Consider the following 22,614-nt stretch of genomic DNA (forward strand, 5'->3'; position numbering starts at 1 on the left):
TAAAGGGTGATTAGGAAATATACAGTGGGAGATATTAAAGGGTGATTAGGAAATATACAGTAGGAGATATTAAAGGGTGATTAGGAAATATACAGTAGGAGATATTAAAGGGTGATTAGGAAATATACAGTAGGAGATATTAAAGGGTGATTAGGAAATATACAGTAGGAGATATTAAAGGGTGATTAGGAAATATACAGTGGGAGATAAAGGGTGATTAGGAAATATACAGTAGGAGATATTAAAGGGTGATTAGGAAATATAGAGTAGGAGATATTAAAGGGTGATTAGGAAATATACAGTAGGAGATATTAAAGGGTGATTAGGAAATATACAGTAGGAGATATTAAAGGGTGATTAGGAAATATACAGTGGGAGATATTAAAGGGTGATTAGGAAATATACAGTAGGAGATATTAAAGGGTGATTAGGAAATATACAGTAGGAGATATTAAAGGGTGATTAGGAAATATACAGTGGGAGATATTAAAGGGTGATTAGGAAATATACAGTAGGAGATATTAAAGGGTGATTAGGAAATATACAGTAGGAGATATTAAAGGGTGATTAGGAAATATACAGTAGGAGATATTAAAGGGTGATTAGGAAATATACAGTAGGAGATATTAAAGGGTGATTAGGAAATATACAGTAGGAGATATTAAAGGGTGATTAAAGTAATTAAAGCAATGAGATGTTATAATGTTTAAAATATTAGAAGTTTAGGATGTAAGGGGGGTTAGGAGTTAGGTAGGAGTTAATAAATTAAGTTGGAGTGAGATTATAATTGAGTGGAGTAAGGAAGGTTGTTTAAAAATGTATGTTTTAAAAGTTAAAGAAGTATATAAAAGGGTGCTAGTTTGATCCAGAAAGGTCAGAGCAGCCAGGAGGTTGAACCGTACGTACTGCTTAGGTGAGAAAACAGCGGGGGTTAGGGGGTGCTGAAAAAACAACCTTTTGAGCAATGCCCGCTTTGGGTGTGACCCACTGAGTGCGTAATTTGAGCATGTGTTAGCCACAAAGAGTTAGCAGAAAGGAAGGAGGAGGTTAGCAGGCATGCTAGAAGAACCGGTCACCTGCAGGAAGAAGATATTTGCTGTAGCTTTTTAGCTTAAATTATATCTAGATTTTTATTGTATTCATATTTTTATTGTACTTAGTTAAAGTAAAATTATAGGAGGAATTCTTAAGGTTACCTCATTGATAGAAGTGTGTTAAAGTAGTTGTTAGAGTTTTTTTTACACCGTCTGAGGGACTGATCATCCTGAGGCGTGAGACAAAAAACTGTTTATGAAGTTGTAGAAGGTAAGAAACCGTTTTTCTTGTTATTGAATGTTGTGCTAAAATTGTAATAGACCACAAAAAAAATGGGTTTAGTTACGGGCACTGAAGGTGTCTATCAATTTAATTCACTGTTGATTTTCGTCACAGAGTCTCACTAAACACTCACTAAACCCTAAACCCCAACTCAAACTTGTAATAAATAATGTGGAAATTGAGCAAGTTGAGATGACTAAACTGCTTGGAGTAACCCTAGATTGTAAACTGTCATGGTGAAAACATATTGACGCAGTAGTAGCTAGGATGGGGAGAAGTCTGTCTATAATAAAGTGATGCTCTACACTATCTACAAGGCAGGTCCTACAGGCCCTGGTTTTGTTGCACCTTGACTACTGTTCAGTCGTGTGGTCAGGTGCCACAAAAAAGGACTTAGGAAAATTGCAATTGGCTCAGAACAGGGCAGCACGGCTGGCCCTTGGATGTACACAGAGAGCTAATATTAATAATATGCATGTCAATCTCTCCTGGCTGAAAGTGGACTACTACAAAAAACTACATGGAACTCTATTCCACATCAAGTAACGGACGCAAGCAGTTATTTTAGATTTAAAAAACAGATGATAAAAACACCTTATGGAACAGCGGGGACTGCGAAACACAAACATTGGCACACACACACACACATGGATTTAGTACTGTAGATATGTGGTAGTGGTGGAGTAGGGGCCCAAGGGCACACAATGTGTTGTGAAATCTATGAATGTATTGTAATGTTTTTAAAATTGTATACACTGCCTTAATGTGGCTGGACCCCAGGAAGAGGAGCTATTGCTTTGGCAGCAGCTAATGGGGATCCATAATAAATACAAATACAAGTGCATGGCATTTTACTCTAGGTTTCTGAAATGGACTTGATTAATTGAGGATTTTTAGCATCTGGTTAACTAGTCTATCGGGAACCCGAGTGGCTGGTATAAAGTAACCTAACCCCAGACCCAACTAGAGGTACTAAGTGGTAGGAGTCATAGTGAGGGGTGTCTCAGGGCTAAAATGTGTAAAAACCTGTTTTTGCTTTGACATTATGGGGTATTGTGTGTAGATTGATAAGGAAAAAAAACTATTTAATCAATTTTAGAATAAGGCTGTAACGTAATAAAATGTTGAAAAAGTCAAGGGGTCTTAATACTTTCCAAATGCACTGTACTTTGCCAAGGTGTACGGCCTGTTGGACGACCTGGCCAATCAACTGTGGATAGTGCTGCAGCACGCCATGGGCAAGGCTGGAGGCCGCAGTGAAGCTGGTGCAGTGCTTCCCAACACATTACAACACCTTGACAGGTTATCCAAGCTCTACCACAACACTGTGTCCATGACGGTGCAGGAACTGGCTGCAGAGGACATGACGGCCATTGTGTCCCTTCTCACCTGGTTCCTCAATTAATACTTACAAAAGTAAGTCTATACTACACTCTCTGTGACTCCTACAGACAATTGTCAATGGTTTAGAAAAGATTTTACATTAATCAAAGGGCAGTACAGAATAAAGCCAATGTCAAAGCCAAATAAATGATTTTCTTAAAACTCCAGATCTAACTGGGTGATCAGTAAATCATGGGATTTATGTCTGTTACTAGGTCTTAGCAGGTGAATAATTTATTTTCAAATGATTATACTAGCTAGCTATGGCTCCATACAGAATTAAGCTAGCGTTTTGATAGCTTGCAAAATAACTTTACTTAATCGATTTTGGGAGCTAGTATCAGACTACAACGTTAGTTACAAACCCTTAATAACAATGACTTGGATAATAACTTGCCTAGTTAAATAAAGGTAAAAACAACAACATTTGCTTCCAAAATGTATTACAAAGAAGAAAAAAAGACTTGCTACCTAGCCATAAAAGAAAGGCATTTAAACGTACCCACAATGACAGCTAACAGCTAGGATTCATTGGTGGACATTGGACAATCAGTCTGTGGTAAACTGGTGATGCAAGTCGTGATTGACAGGTGGTTGCGCTAGACAACACGGCCCATGTGAGCTGTCACCAACCAACCAACCAGTGTAGAGTATGCTGGTCTATGAAAACCAAATCTAATTGGTTATAAGAAACAGGTCCCACCTCTGAGCTTCTGCTCCTCTCTCCTTACTTGCATATCTACAAATATTTTTGTCACAGTAGGGCGCTAAAGTACTGCCAAAAGTCTGAGTGTGCAAAATTGACATGCGCAGGTGCAATTATTGTTTACAAATATTAACTTACAAGTTAGCGAATGCGATTACAACTACACTTTTTCCCCCCTTCATGTTCACAACTCATCAGTTACACACTTGAAAATTGTGTTTACAACTACAAATCTATTGTACATGCTCAAATCATTATGTCAATGATTTACATCCATACAGGTTTATCTGCCCAGCTTAGACCAGAGGTATAATAACTGGAGACTGTGTCCAAGATGTCCAACCTTAGTTTTTCAAGGTAATCTACTAGCGTTCGTATATGCCGATACATAGACTGTCTAAAGCTGGGTTGTATCCAGGTTATAAGGAGCAACATCTCATGTGCACTAGCATCAAGTTCCGGTCATAGCAACTTTGATCAAGGGGGGAGGAAATGGCATCCCTTGAGAGGGCAAGAACGAGATGTATGTTAGGAGAAGTGCAATATTATCACAAGGAGATGTATATGTGGAATACTGAGGAAGAATGGAAGGAAAGAGGTAGAGGATGAAGAGAGTGAGGGAGGCAGAGGGTAGGATTGAATCTGTTAAAGATGTTGGAAAAAAGGTAGATGTTTGGTCGAAGGAAGGCTGGTGGCAAGTGCAAACAGAGTGAGCCGTACGCCGGATCCAGTTCTGGAGGCGAAAAGGAAGCGAATGAGGGCGAATTACCAGAGGTGGCAGGTTTGGTGAGGTTCTTGGACCCCGAGCCTTGCACCGATGGTCAGGATAAAGATGAGTCTGTGATGGTAGGAGTAACATTTTTGGAGAAAGTGGACCCCTGCCTTTAGGCTGATTAATATGTGGTTTCAGGGTGCGTGAAAATGGAGTTGGGTGCTGAGGAGTCGGTTGAAGGGAACCCGAAGTGGGCTTGTGATAATTGTTTGTGTTTCTGTTGGTCAGAGGGAGTCGGTGCTCTCCGCCACACGAATAAGGACAAGAGCGGTGACTTTTTTTTCTGTCAAGAACAGGGCGCCATTGAAAGGAGTGATTACTGGGGTAGCAGGACATGTGAAGGTGGACCAGATGAAGGGGAAGATTCCCGGTGTTTGTGATGCTCGTCGTTTGGTGCGACGCAGACAGGGTGGCGTGAGTATTGAAACAGAAGAGTCATTGTCTGTTCTTTTGAGTTTTGATGTTGAGTCTTTGCCCGACAAAGTGATGTTAGGATATTTCAGTTATCCCGTACGAGATTTTGTGGCGAATACATTACGTTGTTACAGGTGTCAAGCTTACGGGCATGTGGCAGCAGTGTGTAGGAGGGAGGTTACCTAGGTGTGTAGAAGGGCATGAGACAAAGGAATGTGTAGTATAAGTAGAGAAGCAGTATATGTTCATTGTAGGGGTGCTCATGGTGCAGGGAATCAGAAGTGTCCAGTGCGAGAGAGGCAGGTTGAGGTTACCAGGGTTAGAGTAGCGCTGAGTAGCGTCGTATGCTGAGGCAGTGAAGAAGATGGGTCAAGGGTTAGGGATCCTGAGAGGATTTGTGTGAGTAGTAGATCTGTGCCAACAGAGGGCCAATGAGTTACATATGCTTAAGTAAGATTGGCTTCTTAGCATTTATAGCAATGATTATCAACTGTACCGCAGGGATGGAACGGAAGTCGCAGAAAATAAAGGTTGTGGTTGCAGCTGCAGAGACGTATTTGGGTGTAAGAAATTTGACTTTAAAAGAGTAATGGGTGTGTTGAGAGGTGGTGTCCCGTCCTCCCAGGCCGTTGGCCTCACCGAAGAAGAAGTGCACTAGCACCAGAGGGGAAGAGAGAGGCCCAACTCGGCAGAAAGTCTGTCTCCCTCCAGCAGGTAGCAGTGTTTCGTTGTTTTGCCCACCAACTAAGGAGTTTTTGTATGGAGGTCAATGAAACATTTTCGATTTTGGTCAGCAAAAAAAAATGTATGTCTTATTTGCTTGGTGAGGTTGAATAGACATTTCGTAATGCTCAGGTTGTTACGAATTTACTGATATAAGTAGGACACGTGGTATCCCGGCAACTTTGAGAAAAAACACTTTATATCAGAGTCTCAAGATGGTTATGCATATTTATAAACTGGGTGGTTCAAGCACTGAATGCTGATTGGCTAACAGCCGTGGTATATCAGACCTTATACTACGGGTATGACAAAACATGTATTTTTACTGCTCTAATTACGTTGGTAACCAGTTTATAATAGCCATAAGGCACCTCTGGGGTTTGCGGTATATTGCCAATATACCACGGCTAAGGGCTGTATCCAGGCACTCTGCGTTGCGCGTAAGAACAGCCTTAAGCCTTGGTATATCGGCCATATACCGCACCCCCTCATGCCATATTGTTTAAACATGGCATGAGGCTGGTAGCATAGCATCTCTCTTCATTGAATACAGGCAGTTGTTTTCAACAACCCTCATCAAATATTCAAAACAAGAATTACAATAATGAGATGTATCCACCAATCCAAAGAAAGGATAGGCAGGTGCTAGACAACCTGCTGTGCCGCAAACAGCGACTACGACATCCAAAAACATGGCAGACATTGGATGAATATAACATGTTAATATCTTTGCCTGTGAGTGATACTTAAAAAAAAAAATCTGCCTCAGTGACAATTATTTGAATAATTCAATGGATGTTTTGTGCACAAAGCTGATGACTAAAGTGCAGTGCTTGACTTAGGTTCCGGTACAAACTTTAGGTGCAGGAGCTCCACAATACTTTTTGAGCTAATATTCTATAAGACGAACAGGAGCTCAAGCAGTAGAATATGTGAGGTGCTGGTACTCATCTCTGGTGAGCTCCTGCCCAAGTCAAGCAATGCTAAAGTGTCTTTATTATGCATTTTCAAATCTGACTTCACTATGTGGTCGTGTATGGAAATTCGCTTTCTGGGACGGGTGTCAGTTAAACTGCAGTACCGAAGCCAAACTATAGGAGCAGTCGAAACCGTGATTCTAGACCGGAACCGTGGCCCCTTGGGATAGACAGTCAGCCTTGAATATGCCCTATCTATGCAACCTGGAACGTGCCAGAGCGTCCGACGTAGCCCACTACCCAGCGTGTAGTAGCTAGCTAACTTGGTGTCGTTGAAATCGCTGCTGAAATGTTTTTGAAGTAAAATATATTTGAAAAGGAGCAATTTGAAGATACTACGTGAGTTTGATTGTTGATTTCACCTGATATCAAACGATTTAGCTAGCTAGCTGTCTGACCAACGTTATCTAGCTAGCTAACGTTAACATAGCTAACTAGCCGGCGCTTCCCACAATTTGCTGCTAGCTAACGTTAGCTAGCTAACTAGTTCGCTAATGGCTGTATAAGCGGACTGTTAGTTAACGGATGAATGTCACAACTAGCTATATTAACCAAACAAGGCAACTGGCTAGTATCTTTCTGCCTTGGAATACACAAAGTTGATCCGGCATTAACGTTAGCTAGCTAGCTAACGTTAGCTGACATCAAAGATATTTATAACTAACCCCTTCTGTCTGTGCCGTTATCTTGCTTGGAGACCATGATTCCGTTGATTCAGGTTGGTTGCGTTTCAGGCTGTGTTTTATGCAGTCGTGCTGCGCATCTGTCATTGGCCAAACTCAAATAGCACTGCTTTATCACACCATCACGTTACTAGATTTTTGCTCACTGAATGGAACAAATGTTTCCCACCCACTTGTCACGTCTGTTTGAGAGAAGGTCCTTTCTAAGTATCTCATGAGAGTGGGTGGGTCCTTTCTACCTAAGTAGCTTACGGGAGAAGGTCATTTTTATTCTAGTGTGCTTCAGTTTTTATCATGTGATGATGTTTTGGTGATGTTTTGTCATGCGTTTTCGACTGTAGAGTACCTCTGGCAGAGTCATGGCAGAAGCTCACCAGGCTGTGGCGTTCCAGTTCACCGTCTCTCCAGACGGCATTGATCTGCAGTTGAGCCACGAGGCCCTGAGACAAATCTACCTGTCTGGCCTGCATTCCTGGAAGAAAAAGTTTATCCGCTTCAAGGTGCTCCAACACTTAAATTGTATTCAAACTTTGTCTCAAGGGAAATTTGCCACCAGGCATACCAATACCAAGTTATACCAGACATTCAACAACATCAGATAACGTAAATACAACCAACAGTGACGTTGATGTGTCAAACAGCTGAATATAATTTCCTCTACAGAATGGGGTGATGACCGGGGTGTACCCTGGCAGTCCCACAGGCCTGATGTTAGTGGTGGGGCTGTACATGGGGAGGGCAAAGTACGTCCAAGCTGACCCTTCCTTGGCACTGTTCACCAAAGTGGGTGCTCACCTGCCTGTTAGGTAAAGTCTCAACTCACTATCCAATGATGCCGACTAAACTTTGAAAAATATAGAATCACATAGATAAAATTACAATTGATGGATGTTTATGGCCAGTAAGTGATGCTTTGCCTCTCTCCTTGCAGTCGCTACATGTCCTTTGAGAACCAGCAGGTGGTTGGCGGTGTGCTAGTTGGCACAGGGCTCTGGGTGGCCATTTTTTTCACCATGCGAACTTCACTCAAGTGGCTGCTCTCCTGGCATGGATGGATGTATGCCCGTCACGGCACTGTGCCATGGAGGACACGCATCTGGCTGGTGAGTCGACTGCAAACTACCATGTCTCGTGTTGCCTCGTGGGAAACCAATGCCGGGTAGAGGTGGGGGCTACAGAAATATTATACCTAGAAGGTTCATATCATGTCAGAAATATTTTCTCCAGACCAAATAAACTAAAGACTGGTGGGAAAAAATTATTATATATATATATATATGAACCTTTTTATTTGAAGGTAGACTTCTCCTTTAACAGACCAGCCCATAATTGTGAGTGCAGGTACTGGTGAAAATCTTCTCCGGAAGGCGGAATCCCCAGTTGTACAGCTTCCAGACATCGTTACCACAGCTCCCTCTGCCTTCGGTGAAAGACACCATCAATAGAGTGAGCAACAGAAACAAACACATCTCCGCTTAACCATCATTTTTTTCTCCAATGGATTAAATCCGTTTACGAGAGGGGTACAATGTGACTATTTATTGAACTCCTGATGGTGTGAATGTTAGATTGTCATACATGTTTCCTCTGCTAGTACCTTGAATCTGCCCGTCCGCTCATGGACGACGAACAGTACTTGAGGATGGAGGGCCTTGCCAAGGATTTTGAGAAAGGCCTGGGTCCTAAACTTCAGTGGTACCTGAAACTCAAATCCTGGTGGGCTACAAACTATGTAAGTCACATTTGAATTAAATATTGTTTTCATCAGATTTTCTTAGATAGCTTCATTAATTTTCCAAAGCTTTTCGTATGATTCCGAAATGTCCATCTTCCTGCTTGTCTTGCTGTTCTCAGGTCAGTGACTGGTGGGAGGAGTACATCTACCTAAGAGGCCGTGGACCAATCATGGTCAACAGCAACTACTATGCAATGGTAAGAGTCAGAACTAGCATTATATATAATCAAGCTGTTAGGAATGTAATAATATCACAGACTTACTGAACCCAGAGGCGCAACATCACAAGACTTCCAGGAACGCTTGTGAAACAGACCAGACAGACCAGGCCGTGGTTTGGGGTTTGAGAAGTGAAAAATGATTCAGAAGTTATTTATTTTCTCGAAATGTAAAGACACAACCTAGATTAGAGCCAATGTCTTAAGTAGTTGAACATGTTATTACTCCAACCTCGTGAAACTGACACATTACATTTTTTTGTAAAAAACCATTAAAACATACAATGTACCTGCAGTGAAGCCGCTTAACATTTACATTACATTCAGTCATCTAAAAGACTCCCATCCAGAGCAACCCACAGGTGCAACCAGTCGACAGATCTCCCAAAACGGGGACATGAACCCGCGACCTATCGGCCACCGGCCCAAGCCCCCAACCGCCAGGCCACCAACCCTCCAAGATCCCCCCACAGTTCCTGAGAGCTGCCCCTCAACCATCCAAGACCCCCCATAGTCCACACCCTCTGAAAAAAACAACCTCTCCCACCATTCCACACACCCAAAACCCCCTCAAGCCACCGTCCCCCAATGCCCAAACCAACAAAATTAACAATAGAGAAAACCAAAGGAAAACAACAGACATCAAGGACAACAGTAATCTAAACAGCAAGGCCAGCTGGATAAGTTTCGGTGCATGTGTGGCAATATTTACGTGTGTGTGCACGTGTGCATGTGTACAAGCACCTGCGCGGCATCAGCCTCAGGCAATATCATTTTTTTACTCAACAACTCCACTCCCACTTGTCTCCAGTTCCACATCTTAACCCTCAGCTTCCCTCAGCCCCTCCCACCTATCTCTGCTGGCCACCCTCTTCAGATTTCTACGCACCATATATCTTTCAACTATGTTGTGATTTCTAACACACTTTGAATCTATCTAATCAAATAGAATCCACAGATTGCGAGTTGAAGATTAGAAATTGACTGACCTGGTCTCTCCAGATCTCCCAAAAATGCTATTTCTAGGGTAAATTTTAGATTAATGTTCTGATTTTTCAGCCCTTCCTGAACCTGAGACCAGAAACAGGCTACCTGAGGGCAATACCAAAACAAATGGTCTATTGATTCTGTATCCTCACAACAAAATCTGCAGAGCTGCGATGATTGTATGCCCCAAATATTCAACATTTTGTTGGTTGCAAGAATTCTGTACAATAGTCTTGAATCTTGCATTGTTTTATATACTCTGTGCCATGGAATTTTGTATATCAACAATCTCTTCCCAGCTAATCTGTATGGCAGGTGCTGGCGAGAGCAGTGATACTGGCGAGAGCGGTGATACTGGCGAGAGCGGTGGTACTGGCGAGAGCGGTGGTACTGGCGAGAGCGGTGGTACTGGCGAGAGCGGTGGTACTGGCGAGAGCGGTGGTACTGGCGAGAGCGGTGGTACTGGCGAGAGCGGTGGTGCTGACTAAGGAGTTCATCAGGGTGCTGAAGAGAGCAGCGATGCTGGCAGGAGCAGTGATGCTGGCTAAGGAGTTCATCAGGTTGCTGGCGAGAGCAGTGATGCTGGCTAGAGCAGTGATACTAGCGCACTGCTGGCGAGAACAGTGGTACTAGCGCACTGCCGGCGAGAGAAGTGATGCTGGCAAGAGCAGTGATACTAGCGCACTGCTGGCGAGAGCAGTGATGCTGGCGAGAGCGGTGATGCTGGCGAAAGCGGTGATGCTAACGCACTGCTGGCGAGAGCAGTGATGCTGGCGAGAGCAGTGATGCTGGCGAGAGCAGTGATACTAGCGCACTGCTGGCGAGAGCGGTGATGCTGGCGAGAGCGGTGATGCTGGCGAGAGCGGTGATGCGGGCGAGAGCGGTGATGCTAACGCACTGCTGGCGAGAGCAGTGATGCTGGCGAGAGCAGTGATACTAGCGCACTGCTGGCGAGAGCAGTGATGCTGGCGAGAGCAGTGGTACTAGTGAGAGCGGTGATGCTGGCGAGAGCGGTGGTACTAGCGAGAGCGGTGATGCTGGCAAGAGCAGTGATGCTGGCAAGAGCAGTAGTACTAGCGAGAGCGGTGATGCTGGCAAGAGCAGTAGTACTAGCGAGAGCGGTGATGCTGGCAAGAGCAGTGATGCTGGCAAGAGCAGTAGTACTAGCGAGAGCGGTGATGCTGGCGAGCAATTTTCCCATAAATAGACAGGTATTTACCTCTCCATGTTTGCAGGATCTTGTCTATTTTTATTAGTTTTCTTTTGAAATTCATTGTGGAGAGCTCATTTATATATTTTGTGATATGAATACCAAGTATGTCTACTTCCCATTTTATAGGTAAACTGCAATGTAAAAGATCCAATATGTGATATGGTAGGTACACTTATCATAATTAGGATTTAGTCCAGAGAGGCCAGAAGAGTTATCTGGATCTTCAATGAGACATTGCAGGGATCTAGCTTGCGGACTTAATATAAAAACAATTCTATATCGAAGGCCGATACGTATAGCTTAATAAAGAGCAGTGATGCTAGCGAGAGCAGTGTGCAGGTTTCTTCTTTTTTCCTCATCTTATTCAACTGTCACCATGCACCTGCAACAAAGACAGCTCAGATGTGCGAGTGGCGTTTTTAAAATGTTATATGGAAGGAGTGCTTTTGATTTGACAGCCTGCACATGCTCAGTTCGGCGCGAGATGACCGTTAGACCCGATGACGTGTTTCTACGCATGAGCTTAACTAGCCAATGCCTCCATGACATCACCTACAAGTATGATCGGGGATTTCTATTGGAGAAGCACTTTTAGCCTATTTTCATACTGTACTGTCTTTGATAAGTATGTGTTATTAATAATATTATATGTTTATGGATGTTTACCAATTTGGCAATTCATCAGACTCTATTTGATCAGATTCTCTTCGCAATATTTCTCTTTATCAATTGTAGATTTATTTATCATTCATTCAGTGATTGTCAGCTTTTTCTCCATTCTCACTCCCTCTCTCTTAGGACTTCCTGTATGTGTTTCCCACCAGTCTGCAGGCCGCTCGGGCAGGCAATGCTATCCATGCCATCATGCTGTACAGGAGAATGCTGGACCGAGCGCAGATCAAACCGGTAAGTATCCTTCACTTTTGGTCACTGCTTCTTATCTATTTGCTTTATGACCATAATGTGTGTTCCTCTTCCCTCTGTATTTCATACCAAATGACATAAATATGGTTGTTTCTGTTTCACACTTGCGGATGGGATGTTTTCTCTGGTGCAGCTCTTTGCACTGGATAAAAGAGTTCCTCTTTGCTCCGCCCAATGGGAGCGCTTGTTCAATACGTCCCGCCTCCCAGGCCTGGAACGGGGTAAGAGGAGGGAGCGTTTTTGTCACAGACCAACTTTGGATCCAGCTCACCCCTTATTCCTCCCCCCCATTCCTGTCCCCATGGAATTCCCGTTTCACCAGCATGTTCCATAAAAACACACTCATGTATCACCCATTTGGCCTGCATTCATAACTGTTTGGTAGTCTGACACTGTAAGTGATTGTAAGTCCTTATTGGAATGACTGTTTTTGCACCTAGTGTTATTGTACAGAAATATAGCTTATTTTGACTCAGACAAGCATATTTCTCAAGTCTGTAACATGCTGGTGAAATAGGATCAGCTATCAAACCCTTCCCCATCCCCTCCAATCATTCCCTTCAATTTGTTGTATTTTTTTAAAATCCCCCACCCATCTGTCTCTCTTCTTTTCCGTGGGAGAACTTTTCCCGTGAGCAGTTCTGGTTCCTCCCCCCCCCCCCGTAGCTCCCCTCCCGTCAGTTTCTAGGAGAGCAGGCTTTCGTGCTTTGGTCATTTTTCATTTTTTTTCTATTTTCCTTTTTGCCTTTCAGCTCATGCTTCAAAATACCATTCCAATGTGCTCAGCGCAATATGAGCGTATGTTCAACACCAGTCGTATCCCAGGCGTAGATACAGGTAGATGGCCACTTCTTCCTCCCCAGCCTCTCAATCACACAGACTAAAGCAGTTCTAACAACCATAGAACGGGTGGAACCCATTGCAGATTGAACAGATTATTTGATCATTCTATTATTTAGCAACGTGTACATTAAATGTACGCAGACTATGCACAAATATATCCAATCAATGTGCACTTTACAGGTCAACTGGCATCGCAGGATGGAGCTGTTTTCTCAGTGCCAAGTTGACATAACAGATCGGCTATTTAGGCCCTGGAATAAAACTGGCTATTTTTTTTGTGACCGAGGCTACAAAGTGTCCTGAATTAGACCCCCATAGACTCCCATGATTCATTGCAATCCTCTTCATTGTGTGTTTTTAACTTTTGTTTCATGCCAAAGAATCCCACTGTAGTTGCTTGGAAATGACATCAACCATAGTTTGTGCTTTAGAGCACACTCTCCCAAGTCTTTTGCTTGAAACAACAGTTCAAAGCACATTTAGTCTCCCCAAGGTATCTGCTTGATACGCTGTCTTAGTTGCTAGAAAAACCCTTTTTAGACATGTTGTAGTACTGCAGTTTCCACCTTTTTTTTGTGCTAATTCTTCAGTAGGTCCAAATTGTGTGAATAGTTTATCAGAGTTCCTTTTTATCCATATTCATATTCTGGTTTAGATTTAGTTGGAAGTTACACAAAGTTGTCCCTCCCTACCCTTGTGCTTGTCCAGACACCATCCAGCATATGCAGGACAGCAGGCACATCGTGGTGTACCACCGGGGGCGCTACTTCAAGGTGCCCATGTTCTACGACGGTCAGGTGCTGTCGCCCAGGGCCGTAGAGCAGCAGATGGAGCGTATCCTGGCTGACCCCTCTGAACCCCAGCCGGGGGAGGAGCGCCTGGCCGCCCTCACTGCTGGGGACAGGTACGCTAACGCTACACATGTAATGTATGCCATTTACCAGATGCTTTTATCTAACGTGACGTGTCCATCTTCCTATGGGTAGCCCAGCTGGAATGGAACTATCCGTTACAAGCGCCATGCTCAACCAACTGAGAGACACCATAACAAACACCCACCATCTCAGATTGTTGTGAAATCGTTTGAGAAATTAACTTAAATGATTGCACCCAAATTGGCATTTTTTTTAAATGTTTGGATTCATATAATATTCAATAAATATAGTACATTTGGATCCAACAATGAGTAAGACATGAGGATTTCACAGAAATGTAAAAAAATCCCCCCCAGGCCACCCTCATACCCCTCGCCCCCCCATACCCCACGTCAATCCCAACCCACAAACAGACCGAATTGGATCAACCCAAATATTGAAGGTGGTGTAAAAATGCACTGTCTGTAATAAATAATTTTATCAAAAAGTTTCCCCAATGGTATGTTCACCCCACCTGGCAGGGTGCCCTGGGCGGAAGCCCGCGAGGCCTACCTGAGACAGGGCAGGAACCAGCAGGCCCTGGACACTGTGGAGAAGGCTGCCTTCTTTGTGACCCTGGACGACACAGAGCAGCGTTACAAGGCTGAGGATCCTGTCCGATCCCTGGACAGCTATGCCAAGTCCCTGCTGCACGGCAAATGTTACGACAGGTGAGACCAAGGGCTCCAATCCTTCATATTATGCACAGGGAGTGTGGGAAATGTGCTCTACAAATGAAATGTTATTATTATCTACCTGAGCCCTCATTTATTCTACAGATTACCCTTTACAAAAATGTTTAAAAATAAGCTGTTATAACTACTTATGAATGTTTATAAATTGTTTAGACATTTTCATAAATGTTATGAATGCTTATAAATTAAATCACTTTTAAATACTTGTATAATAAAAAATAAAAAAATTCTATAATTAAATATTAGAGTTTGTATCTTACTCCATGCTCAAGCACTGGTTTGTGTTTGTCTTTTTCCTGTAGGTGGTTTGATAAGTCCTTCAACCTCATCGTGTTCAGGAACGGGACCATGGGTCTGAACGCGGAGCACAGCTGGGCAGATGCCCCCATCATAGGGCACCTCTGGGAGGTAGCTAGCAGAGTAGAGCCCTTCTGCTTCTTTAGTTGTGTTAATGTTTACAGTGTGTCTGTATAGGTTATCATGAATAGATAGCTGGCAGAACAAATGTCTCTAAATAATGGTATTGTCTAATTGTAGCATGTGCTGTCGATGGACCCTGTGAAGCTGGGTTACACAGAGGAAGGCCACTGCAAAGGAAACCCTCACCCCTCCCTCCCAGGCCCTCAGAGGCTGCAGTGGAACATCCCAGCTGAGGTAGCCTACCACAGGGGGTTTGGGTTAAACTATAATGTTGTAGGGATGTTCCCCTTTTCAAAAGTCATTTATTGTTTTCAGAATTATCATCAATTAATGCACATCAGTAATGCACACACAGGCCTTTCCATTCTGTTTCATTGTTATAATGATCAAATCTGATCCCCAGTGATCCTGTCTGTTTGGTACAAGTGGGATAATAGATTAGACAGTAGAAATACCTTCAGATTTCACATCTTTAAGCCACCTGAGCTCTAATCTTTCTGAGGACCCCCCCCCCCCTTCAACTGTCTCATCTCAAATCTTCAAATGAAATGAAGAACTGAGGCTCTTTGATCAAATACATCAGAGACCCCAAGTGAAATGGGCTGATTCAGTGTGTTTGTTCCCCGTGTGCGGTGCTTCAGTGTCAGACGGCCATCGCCAGCTCTCTGATGGTGGCCAAGGCCCTGGCAGACGACGTCGACTCCCACATCATCCCCTTCAACTGCTTTGGGAAGGGCCTGATCAAAAAGTGTCGTACCAGCCCCGATGCCTTCATCCAGATCGCCCTGCAGCTGGCTCACTTCAGGGTAGGGTCCTTGTCTCTGCCCCTGTTGACTGGCAACAGTAAAGAGAATCAGCTGGTTGGATTAGTCCATTGGCTGATTAGCCAACTAGGCAATTGGAAGGAAGGAGGGTAGGATGGATATATGAAAACCCAAGTTGGGAATGTAGCTTCCTTAGGACATGTGAATGAATACCAGTGTTAAGGGATGGTGCTGTCAACAATCTGTAGTTTGATGAGATAAAAATCCTCCTTAATAAGGACGATAGCTATAACAAACATACTTTTATTATTTATTAACCAAACAAGACTAAAATGTGCCAGCAAGAAAAATCTGTAATGCTTTAGCCGACAGTTATATAATGCCTTGTTACTTAAGCATTTATGGGCCTTTATTATGTCTTATACTACTGTATGTGTTATAATATCTTATAACCACAAATTACAGAACAGTTAACTGAGTCTTTACTCTAGTTATAATATGTTATAACCACATTACTGGACTGTTACTAGAGTCTTTACTCTAGTTATATGTTATAACCACATTACAGGACTGTTAACTGAGTCTTTACTCTAGTTATAATATGTTATAACCACATTACAGGACTGTTAACTGAGTCTTTACTCTAGTTAATGTTTTATGAAATTTGATTAAATTGAATATGTCTTCCAGGACAAGGGGAGGTTCTGTCTAACGTACGAGGCGTCCATGACGCGCATGTTCCGAGAGGGTCGCACAGAGACGGTGCGTTCCTGCACCGTGGAGACGTGTGCCTTCGTCCGCTCCATGGTGGAAGACAACCCGGTAAGGATCCTGTGATGGTGGATCTGTGAGCATTACAGGAACTGAAAAGTTGTGGGTCAGTCCTCATGATATATATATATATATATATATATATATATATATATATATATATATATATATATATATATATATGCGCGCATACATATACACTATTTTTTTTACATTTTATTCCCCCCAAAAATGCTTCAACCAACTATTTCCATATCTTTGCTCATGGGAGAAATGGTTAGATTGTGATATCTGGATGTGATTGGCCAAAAGAGACAGATTCCACCTTTTACTTCGTACCCCTTTCCTGCTCTGTTTCAGAGGGGTTGGGTTGAATACGGAAGACACATTTCGGTTGAATGTATTAATTTGTGCAACTGACTAGGTATGCCCCTTTCCTTTCATATTGTCTCCTTGTTTCTTCCTACCATTCCTTGTCTTCTTTTAGAGAGAGCTGCGACTGAAACTGTTGAAGGAAGCTGCGACGAAACACCAGCAGCTCTACCGGCTGGCCATGACTGGAGGAGGCATCGACCGCCACCTCTTCTGTCTCTACGTGGTCTCCAAGTACCTGGGGGAGGACTCGGCCTTCCTCAAAGAGGTCACATGCAGTATTTTGACTTGTGGATGTTACTATTCATCTTTAAAGTGGAATGTAGATCTTTGTGTGTTTTTCGTTTTTATACAGTTTGTTTTCCTTTGAGAGGTTTGTATGTTAAAGCGTGTGTGTGTCCTCTCCCATAGGTGCTGTCGGAGCCCTGGAGGCTGTCCACCAGTCAGACTCCCCTCCAGCAGGTGGAGTTGTTTGACCTGGCCAGACACCCGGAGTACGTGTCCAGCGGGGGAGGCTTTGGTCCGGTGAGTTCCCTGCCTGACCTCAATTGGGCTCTACACAAAATGAATTAGGCTTTAAAGTAGCATTAAAGATTGTCAGATGTTTTCAGACCAGATTCGGGAGTGTAATGCCGCCTTAAAACATAATCGCACAATCTTATTGTCTGTGTTCTTCATCCCGGTGCTCAAAAATCTTTATGTAAAACAGCAACATACACTGAATATAAATGCAACATGTAAAGTGTTGGTCCCATGTTTCATGAGCTGAAATAAAAGATCCCGGAAATGTTCCATATTCACAAAAAGCTTATTTCTGTAAAATGTTGTGCACAGATTTGTTTACATCCCTGTTAGTGAGCATTTATTCTTTGTCAAGATAATCCATCCACCTGGCAGGTGTGGCATATCAATAAGCTGATTTTAAACAGCATGATCATTACACAGGTGCACCTTGTGCTGGGGACAAAAAAAAGCCCACTCTCAAATGTGCAGTTTTGTTACACGACACAATGCCACAAATGTCTAAAGTTTTGAGGAAGTGTGGAATTGGCATGCTGACTGCAGGAATGTCCACCAGAGCTGTTGCCAGAGAATTTGTTAATTTCTCTACCATAAGCCACCTCAATGTCATTTTTAGAGAATTTGGCAGTATGTCCAACCGGTCTCACAACGTGTATGGTGTCGTGTGGGCGAGTGGTTTGCTGATGTCAACATTGTGAACAGAGTGCCCCGTGGTGTTATGGTATGAGCAAGCATAAGCTATGGACAATTAACACAATTGCATTTTATCGATGGCAATTTGAATGCACAAAGATACCGTAACGAGATCCTGATGCCCATTGTCATGCCATTCATCCACCGCCATCACCTCATGTTTCAGCATGATAATGCACAGCCCCATGTTGCAAGGATCTGTACACAATTCCTGGAAGCTGAAAATGTCCCAGTTTTCCATGGCCTGCATACTCACCAGACATGTCAGCCATTGAGCATGTTTGGGATTCTTTGGATTGACGTGTACGACAGCAAGTTCCAGTTCCCAGCCAATATCCAGCAACTTTGCAGAGCCATTGAAGAGAAGTGGGACAACATTCCACAGGCCACAATCAACAGCCTGATCAACTCTATGTGAAGGAGATGTGTCGTGCTGCATGAGGCAAATGGTGGTCACACCAGATACTGACTGGTTTTCTGATCCACACTCCTACTTTAAAAATATATATATATTTAACTTATTTATTTAAAAAAGAACAAATTCTTATTTACAATGACAGCCTACCAAAAAGCAAAAGACCTCCTGCGGGGACGGGGGCTGGGATTAAAAATGAAAATAAATTAAATAAAAATATAGGACAAAATGCACATCTCGACAAGAGACAACACTACATAAAGAGAGACCTAAGACAACAACATAGCACGGCAGCAACACATGACAACACAGCACGGCGGCAACCCAACATAGCAACACAACATGGCAGCAGTACAAAACAGAGTACCAACATTATTGGGCACAGACAACAGCACAAAGGGCAAGAAGGTAGAGACAAAAATACATCACGCGAAGCAGCCACAACTGTCAGTAAGAGTGTCCAGGATTGAGTCTTTGAATGAAGAGATGGAGATAAAACTGTCCAGTTTGAGTGTTTTTTGCAGCTTGTTCCAGTCGCTAGCTGCAGCGAACTGAAAAGAGGAGCGACCCAGGGATGTGTGTGCTTTGAGGACTTTTAACAGAATGTGACTGGCAGAACGGGTGTTGTATGTGGAGGATGAGGGCTGCAGTATGTTTCTCATATAGGGGGGAGTGAGGCCTAAGAGGGTTTTATAAATAAGCATCAACCAGTGGGTCTTGTGTTGGGTATACAGAGATGACCAGTTTACAGAGGAGTGTAGAGTGCAGTGACGTGTCCTATAAGGAGCATTGTCGGTAAATCTGGTGGCCGAATGGTAAAGAACATCTAGCCGCTCGAGAGCACCCTTACCTGCCGATCTATAGATTATGTCTCTATAATCTAGCATGGGTAGGATGGTCATCTGAATCAGGGTTAGTTTGACAGCTGGGGTGAAAGAGGAGCGATTACGATAGAGGAAACCAAGTCTAGATGTAACTTTAGCCTGCAGCTTTGATATGTGCTGAGAGAAGGACCGTATACCGTCTAGCCATACTCCCAAGTACCGTAATTTCCGGACTATTAAGCGCACCTGAATATAAGCCGCACCCACTGAATTTTAAAAAATATATTATTTTGAACATAAATAAGCCGCACATGTCTATAAGCCGCAGGTGCCTACCGGTACATTGAAACAAATTAACTTTACATAGGCTTTAACGCAACACGGCTTGTAACAAAAATAAATAGGCTTTAACGAAACATGGCTTGTAACAAAAAAGAAAAAACTGGCAGTAAGCTTTAGTTGTCTTTTTGCACTTGACTCACAGCAGCGGGAGTCAATTGACTCACAGCAGCGTGAGTCAATTCCTCCCGCTGCTGTTTCCAATGTCTTATCATCGACTCATTAAGACCAAGCTCCCGTGCAGCAGCTCTATTTCCTTTTCCAACAGCCAGATCAATGTCCTTCAACTTGAAAGCTGCATCATATGCAATTCTCCGTGTCTTTGCCATGATGAGGGTGACAAAATGACTACCGTAATCAGAATGATGGGAAGTTTGAGAGCGCTCGATTTAATCTAAACAGTAAACAAAAAAGTTGTTTGACCTTAACCCGTTCAGCAATTTCATTGGTCTAATGAAAGCTTCATGCCGCCAAAAAACTGAGCACGTCACAGAATGTTTTGGTTTTTTTTCAGAAAAAAAAATTGAAAGCGGGAAAAATCCATATATTAGCCGCGTCATTGTTTAAGCCGCGAGGTTCAAAGCCTGGGAAAAAAGTTGGGGCTTATAGTCCGGAATTTACGGTACTTGTATGAGGTGACTACCTCAAGCTCTAAACCCTCAGAGGTAATAATCACACCTGTAGGGGCATTCTTACCAAAACAAACCACAACCACATTTTTTAAGGCATCTTTGATGCATATCGGTATTCCCAGTCATGGGAAATCCATACATTAGGGGCCTATTGAATTTATTCCAATTGTAACTCAGTAAAATCTGAGAAATAGTGGGGGAAAACCAGTAAAAACAGATCTAAAAAAAATAACATTTTAAAAGGCCCAAGTTTTCTCTAATTTTAGCAATTGAAAATCCAGTAGGATATAGTGTGATTATCTCTGTGCTGCCGTGTAATCCTCTTTTCCACACGCTGATTGTGTTTCTCTCTTTGTGTGTCAGGTGGCAGATGATGGATATGGTGTGTCCTACATCATCTTGGGAGAAAACCTCATTAACTTCCACATCTCCAGCAAGCACTCGAGTCCTGAGACGGTGAGTTGGCTGATCCACATGGCCTATCTTTGAATGTTGCTTTCAATCAGCTGTCCTCACTTGAAACAAAGACATCGCTATCGCCTGGGTAACATACAGACCTGAATTTCATGGCTGACCAGCCACTATTGATACCAACTGCATATCCATATAGGTTATTTTGTATCAGTTTGCCTTAGAACGTGTCCATTCTAAAGTTATTTTGTATCAGTTTGCCTTAGAACGTGTCCATTCTAAAGTTTTATTATCTCAGCTTGTTTTAGAACGTGGCCATTCTAAATTGTTTCCTCTCTGTCCAATAGGACTCTCATCGTTTTGGAAACCACATCAAACAGGCCATGCTCGACATCCTGGCCTTATTTCAGCTCGATGCAAATGCCTTGGCGTGATTTTCTCCCCCCCTACCTGAAAACCTCAACTTGAACTCTTCCATAGGCTTACTCAGATGAAATTCTGTGTTATGATTTTAGAATGCATTTAAAAATCATATAATATTAACAAAATAAAAGTGTATAGGAATGACTATAGGGGTGTTTTTGCCATTTTAAGTTGTGAATTGCATGCTAGCTCACAGACCCATGCTGCCATGTGTTGTCCTATGTTAAGGTTACGCTCAGCTCATTTTAAAGTGCTGGTGCCATAATGCACTGTGGTAGTTGAAGTGAGATTTGGAGAGTGAAGTGACCAAATGGCTGTGAACATTTCAGTCAGCGCTTACAGTACACCCGCTGTCTTGCGTGAAATTCTTTTGAGCTGCTAGCTATGTATTTTGAACTGCGCAAAAGTATTTTGGTTTCTGGGTTTTAATATCAGTTGTTGTTTTAACCATTGCTCTGTGTACCACCAAGAAAAGGACTGTTGGCATGGGTACGGTATCCATTTTAGGACAACTTCCATGGACAGGTGATGCTGTCCTAAAATGGACACCGTAGCAGCCTAGAGTCTGACACATTTCAATAGTATGATTAGTGACAGTTGAAGGATCATACTTAAGGCCCGGTTGCCCAGACACGGACATAAGTCCTGGACTAAAAAGCACTTTATATGGATATTCTCCTTTCAACATGTTTTTCTGCCCAGGACTGTGCTAAATCTGTGTCCAGGAAACCGGCCCTCTATGTTCTACAGTATAACTACCGTTGGTAAAGTCTTAAAGGGATAGTGCTACATTTTGGCAATTAAGCCCTTTTTCTACTTACCCAGAGGCACATGAACTCATGGATACCATTTGTATGTCTCTGCTAGCTGTACCTATAGACTTCCAGTCATTGCGCTAACGCTAGTTAGCAATGGCTCACCGAACTACCTTCAACTTCCTTCAAACTGCACCATGAGGCATTACACGTCACATTTTGTTTGTTAGATGTAAAGTATAATTACAAATATTTAAACTTGATTCATTTGAATTTCAAAAGTATTTGAAATATCATATAGAAATGTCTGCTGTAGAAGGTATTCCTTTGTTGCTGAGGCGATAGCGTTACATGTTTCGTTATAAATATGTAAAACAGCATATATATACCAAAATAAAAGTGTATTATCAGTGGATTAATAGTTGTAAACTTGTTTGACATTTTTGCTGCACTGTTAGGAACTAGTAACACAAGCAATTCACTGCACCTGCTATAAAATCTGATAAACTGTGTACACTACCAATACACTTTGATTTGATGTCAGCCCAACTGCCATAGCCGTTGTAACCCAGGAGATGGATCTCTTTCATTAGAATACCAGTACATTCACTTTGGCCTTTCTCCTGTGTCCTCTTCACCCTGACGCTGTAATCTACTAGAAGCCTGGTAGGTATGCCTTGACGGGTCATAGTCCACAGCTGAAAAGCACTGCACTACCACACTGCTAAGGTCCTGAAACATTTTCTGTTGTGGCTTTCCACGTTGAAGA

At 42.8% G+C, this 22,614-nt stretch overlaps 2 protein-coding genes across 3 annotated transcripts in view; one reads left to right on the top strand and one right to left on the bottom strand.

Moving 5' to 3' along the window:
- Positions 1-7,031, bottom strand: part of LOC115166772 (cysteine--tRNA ligase, cytoplasmic) — a 30,950-nt gene extending 23,919 nt beyond the window's left edge. The window contains exon 1 of the mRNA XM_029720555.1: positions 6,958-7,031. Within this exon, the coding sequence (XP_029576415.1) occupies positions 6,958-6,994 (37 nt within the window). The 5' untranslated portion in view covers positions 6,995-7,031. The remainder of the gene's footprint in view (positions 1-6,957) is intronic.
- On the top strand, positions 6,478-22,264 carry LOC115166773 (carnitine O-palmitoyltransferase 1, liver isoform). Of its 2 annotated transcripts, XM_029720557.1 has the most exons (19): positions 6,478-6,631; positions 7,317-7,475; positions 7,639-7,781; positions 7,907-8,078; positions 8,317-8,421; positions 8,570-8,707; positions 8,830-8,907; positions 11,927-12,034; positions 12,186-12,273; positions 13,604-13,799; positions 14,292-14,480; positions 14,807-14,912; positions 15,042-15,158; positions 15,566-15,730; positions 16,379-16,510; positions 16,947-17,099; positions 17,243-17,356; positions 20,620-20,712; positions 21,015-22,264. In XM_029720557.1, the coding sequence occupies exons 2-19, from the start codon at positions 7,335-7,337 to the stop codon at positions 21,099-21,101; spliced, it is 2,325 nt and encodes a 774-aa protein (XP_029576417.1). In that variant the 5' UTR covers positions 6,478-6,631; positions 7,317-7,334; the 3' UTR covers positions 21,102-22,264. The 2 variants fall into 2 exon arrangements, with proteins under 2 accessions (XP_029576417.1, XP_029576418.1); XM_029720558.1 differs by lacking the exons at positions 6,478-6,631; positions 12,186-12,273 and adding an exon at positions 12,805-12,889 and having other exon boundaries at positions 7,335-7,475.
- Positions 22,265-22,614: the final 350 nt, after the last annotated feature.

Source organism: Salmo trutta, chromosome 29, assembly GCF_901001165.1.
Source record: "Salmo trutta chromosome 29, fSalTru1.1, whole genome shotgun sequence".
Lineage (NCBI taxonomy): Eukaryota > Metazoa > Chordata > Actinopteri > Salmoniformes > Salmonidae > Salmo > Salmo trutta.